We start from the raw sequence: 4,887 nt of genomic DNA, 5'->3' as shown, positions 1-4,887 counted from the left end.
CCCTGGAGCTGCCCCTCTGAGGGAAGCCAGTCCCTGTAGGAATTCCAGAGCCCCAAACATTTGGATGCTGAGCACATGGCAGCATTTGCCCAGGGACAGCTTGGATCCATCAGAGCATCCCACGCAGGAAGGAATGGGATAATCATTCCCATCGTTCCAGGGATAATCATTCCCATCATTCCAGGGATAAGCAGGACCCAATCACAGCTGTGCCACTGCTTCCTCTTGGATCTGGCTTTGGCATTTTTGGGGGCTCCAGATGTTTGCTGTTTGTTCAAACATGCAGGACTCACCCAGATCAGGAGTGGAAATGCCCTGGGAAATGCCCAGGATTAATAAAGACACAATTCCCACCTGCTGTGTGTTCTCACTGCCTATTATGGGATGGCAAATGGCTGTGCTGGAGTGTGTGGGATTGCAATCCGAGCCCCAGCCGTGCTGCCCATTCCAAAGGGATTCTGGGGGCTGCAGGAGTGCTGCCTTCTCATGGCCAGGGGACTGTCCCCAGAGCTGGCCACCACCTCCTGGCCACCTCAGCACAGCCAACAGCCTCCTTAAATTCACTTTTCCAATTGTTTAAGCTCCAAATCCTGGAGTTCTGAGCTCCTGTCTGAGGGTTTAAGAGCACTGAGATGCTGCCTGATCCATAGGGACAAGGAATCCATGCTGTCTTTTGGGTGACTGATGACAGCCATGAATTGGCCCTCTTGGCTTTGCAGAGTTTGAGATCTGGTACAACGAAAACTACCGACTCCCTAAGGATGTGAAGGAAGCTCTGGAGCCTGGTGGGAACATCAGACCTGGAATGATTCCCATAAACAGAGTCATGTGCCTGGTGAGTTATCCCAGAGTTGGTTCTCCTCAGGAGCCACGTGTGGGGTGGTGAGGGAACGAGGGAGCCTGTGGAAGGAGGAGGAGAAAAAGGAGAAGGAGGAGAAGGAATGAGGCACAAAGGGGATATCTGGAGCCACATCCCGCTGCTGTCACATTCCCTTCACTGTTTAGACTAAATCAGGACAGTGACTGAGGCACCTGGGCATCTGTGGAACACCAGGAGCTGGGCACAGTGCCTGGGGGTGCAGGGGTGTTTGGATTCCCAGCCTGTGGGATCCCAGCTTTGCAGCCAAGCTTGTCTGTACCAGTCCTGTGGTAGGAGCCATGTGGGGACCTGGCTCTTATCCTGAAAAGCACATTTCTGTTCAACTCCCCATTTCCCAGAATTCTTGCATCTAAAAAAGTGTGACCAGAAGTGGGGGAATTCTGCACTTCTGAGGTGAGACCCCACCTGCAGAGCTGCCCCAGCCCCAGGGCCAACAGCACAAGGCCCTGGAGCTGCTGCAGGGCTGGAGCCAGGCTGGGAATGTTCATTTTTACTGTGGGAAAATCCCAACCCTTGCAGGTTTTTGCTCAAAGCCCTGCCCAAAGCTGCTCCTCCAAGGTGTGGAAAGGGGAACCTCTCACTTCCAGGGTTTTCCTGGCTGGAAGTGTGATCTCAGTGCTTGGTGCCACAAAAGGGATGGTTGTCCCAGGTGTCCAGGTGTGTGTTTTGCACATGGAATGGGGAATGCTTTTCCCTGGCAGGATGAAGATGAGCAGGACAAGTTTGAGCAGGTGCAGGAGAAGGTGCTGCGGGACTGCCCAGGCTCTGTGTCCTTCTACAGGGCCAGGATGAAGACAGATCAAAAGGTAACCCCAGGGAGAACCTCAGAATGGATTGGGATGGAAGGGACCTTCAGGATCATCCAGTCCCAGCCTCTGCCATGGGCAGAGACACCTTCCACTATCCCAGGGTGCTCCAAGCCCTGTCCAGCTTGAGAGAGAGCTGGGAATGTTCACCTGGAGAAGGCTCCAGAGACACCTCAGAGCCCGTCCAGGCCCTGAGGAGCTGGAGAGGCACAAGGGATGGAGGGACAGGACACAGGGAATGATTCCCACTGCCAGAGGGCAGGGATGGATGGGATACTGGGAAAGAATTCCTGGCTGGGAGGGTGGAGAGAGACTGGGATGAAATTCCCAGAGAAGCTGTGGCTGCCCCTGGATCCCTGGCAGTGCCCAAGGCCAGGCTGGATTTGGTTTGGAGCAGCCTGGGATCGTGGAAGTTGTCTCTGTCCATGGAATGGGGTGGACTGGGATAAGCCTTAAGGTCCAACTGAAATAATTCTTGGATTCCATGAAAACATCTCAAACATCTTTTCAGTGCTCTGGAGAATTTCCTAGGGATTCCTGTCCTCTCCTTGGAGCCTCCTTGGGATCTGCTCTCAGCAGAGCAATGCTGCTGTGATGGGGATTCTCCCAGCTCTTTCCAGCACCACTTGGAAAGTCTGAGAAGGCATTTGGTTTTATTTTTCAGGGAAAAAGTTTTTACAGGTGAGAACTGTGCTCTGAGAGCCGAGCTGAGCTCAGTGACCCCTTTGTGTTCCCTGTTCCCAGCAAACCTTCAGCAGCACCATGGCTGCCCTCCAGAACATGCACAGGAAACCCGGACTGCTCCCGGCTGCTGGCAAGAAGAAAGCCCTGACCTTCCTGCCCATCACATAGGCTGGATCCCAGCATTCCCCGAGGAATGGCACCTCAGGAAGTGCCCCCTGCTCGCGTCCACCATCGATTTATAAAAATAAACACCAGGAAAAGCGACCCACGCAACCTTTGGGCAGGCAGGGAGTTACTGGGGATCGATGCCGCTGTTTGGACAGGACAGGAGCCAGGCAGCTCCAACAGCACCCCCGGTGCTCCTGAGCCTCTGGAAAAGGCAGGATCACAGCACAGAGGTTGCTGTGGGTAACCCAGGCTGCTCCTGATTCCCTCTCTCCTGGTGCTGGAGCTGCAGCTCTCCTGGGCTTGTTCTCATAGGAGCAACAAGTCATGGCTTGGCCTGTTGGATCTGCCTGGAGAAGGGAATGAAACAAAGATTCATTTCTGGGGAATCACGGAATGGTTTTGGTTGGAAAAGCCCTCCAAGATCAAGTCCAACCATACCTCAGCACTGCCAGTGCCAACCCTGACCATGTCCCCAAGTGCCACATCCACAGGGCTTTTCAATCCCTGCAGGGATGGGGACACCACCCTTGCCCTGGGCAGCTTTGCAGAGTTTGAGATCTCCCTCTCTTGGAGAACCCCTTCCAAGAGGAACATTCCCAATATCCCACCTGAGCCTGCCCTGGAGGCCGTTCCCTCTTGTCCTTTTTCCCTGGGAGCAGAGCCCAGGCTCTCCAGCCTTCCTCCAGGGAATTGCAGGAGCCAGAAGGTGCCCCCTGACCCTCCTCTTCTCCAGGACGAGCCCCTCCAGCTCCCTCAGAAGGATTTGGGATCTGGCAGTGGAATGCTGAAAGGCCCAAAGTCAGCACCCCCCAGCTGTCAGGAACATCCTGCTGCCAAAACCAGCAGCAGCCATGGCGGGATCATCCCCAATTCGGGCATCCCAGATTGTCCCCAGGCCAGCCCCAGCTCCATGGAGAACTGGGAAAGGCAATGGATCCACGGTGCTCAGTTTGCTTCAGTTTGTGGGAGCTTCCTTCTGTCCCCATACCAGCACCTGGCCCCTGGAAGGGCATTGGGGAACATCCCAGAAATCACCTTTTCCTTGTCATGATCCAATTCCAGAGGTTCCACAAGCTGCTGGGAATTCGGGCCAGGCTGGATTTCCCAGGAAAACACTTCCACAGGACTGGAACTAATCCTTCCTTTGTCCTTCCCTATATCCACCCCTCCTCTGCTTCCCACCTCATCCCTCCTGCCCATACCATGATCCCAAATCTGGGAATATCCCCGAAATCTCAATATTGGAGGCTGTAAATGTGGTTTGGAGGATTCCATGTGAACAGGCATCCCAGAAGCAGCTGGGTGTCCTGAAGTGCTCCAGCACCATTCCATGGAGGAGCTCTCCTAGGAACTGGGAAGATGGGAAATGACCTGTGAAAGGAAAAAAAGGAGTTTTAGTGATTTTTAGGACAAATGGGGCCTGGAACAGCCCCAGGGATTGGGTGCCAAGGGGTGCTGGTGTCCAGGTGCGATCTCAGGGTGTGATCCTGGGGGTGCTGCTGATCCTGGTGTGCTCCTGGGGGTGATCCCAGTGTGATGCTGAGAGATCCCGGGAAGTTCCTGCCTGTCCCGTGAGTGATCCAGGTGCAGCCCTGCTGATCCTGGCAGTCCTGCAGCTCACCCGGGTGTGGCCCTGGCGATCTCCCATCTGCTCCCGGTGAGATCCTGAGGATTCCAGGGGTGATCCCGAGGAGATCCTGCAGCTAATCCTGGTGTGCCCCCAAGGGAATCCTGCTGAGATCCCAGGAATAGCGTGGCTGAACCTGGTGTGGCCCTGGTGATCCTGCGGCTGATCCTGGTGATCCTGGGAGTGACCCAGAGGTGATCCTGAGGAGATCCTGGTGGTGGAGGGCTGACCTGGGGGAGATCCTGGTGGTGCAGGGCTGACCTGGGGGAGATCCTGGTGGTGCAGGGCTGACCTGGGGGAGATCCTGGAGGTGCAGTGCTGACCTGGAGGAGATCCTTGTGGTGCAGTGCTGACCTGGGGGAGATCCTGGTGGTGCAGGGCTGACCTGGAGGAGATCCTTGTGGTGCAGGGCTGACCTGGAGGAGATCCTGGTGGTGCAGGGTTGACCTGGGGGAAATCCTGGTGGTGCAGGGCTGACCTGGGGGAAATCCTGGCAGTCCCGCGGCTGATCCCGGTGTGCCCTGCTGGCCCCTTCCTGGATCCCGGTGGGATCCCAGTGACACCCAGGCTGATTCTGGCGTGCCCCCAGCCATCCCTGCAATGATCCCAACAGAGTCCCGAGAAAGTCCCGGCGGTGCTGCGGCCGATCCCGGTGGGATGCCGGTGGCACCGCGGCTGATCCCGGTGCCCGCTGTGGCCTCGGCGGTCTCGGGGGCGATCCC

At 56.3% G+C, this 4,887-nt stretch overlaps 1 protein-coding gene across 1 annotated transcript in view; it reads left to right on the top strand.

Annotated features, from left to right (window-relative positions):
- The window catches only part of KIF9 (kinesin family member 9), a 30,856-nt gene extending 28,222 nt beyond the window's left edge, over positions 1-2,634 (top strand). Inside the window, exons 21-23 of the mRNA XM_031062809.1 lie at positions 720-835; positions 1,582-1,686; positions 2,431-2,634. Coding sequence (XP_030918669.1) covers positions 720-835; positions 1,582-1,686; positions 2,431-2,538 — 329 coding nt within the window. The 3' untranslated portion in view covers positions 2,539-2,634. The remainder of the gene's footprint in view (positions 1-719; positions 836-1,581; positions 1,687-2,430) is intronic.
- The last annotated feature ends 2,253 nt before the right edge of the window (positions 2,635-4,887 follow it).

The sequence above is a fragment of the Geospiza fortis genome, unplaced genomic scaffold (assembly GCF_000277835.1).
Source record: "Geospiza fortis unplaced genomic scaffold, GeoFor_1.0 scaffold178, whole genome shotgun sequence".
In the NCBI taxonomy this organism is placed as follows: Eukaryota; Metazoa; Chordata; class Aves; order Passeriformes; family Thraupidae; genus Geospiza; species Geospiza fortis.
This window is presented reverse-complemented; position numbering and strand designations above follow the sequence as displayed.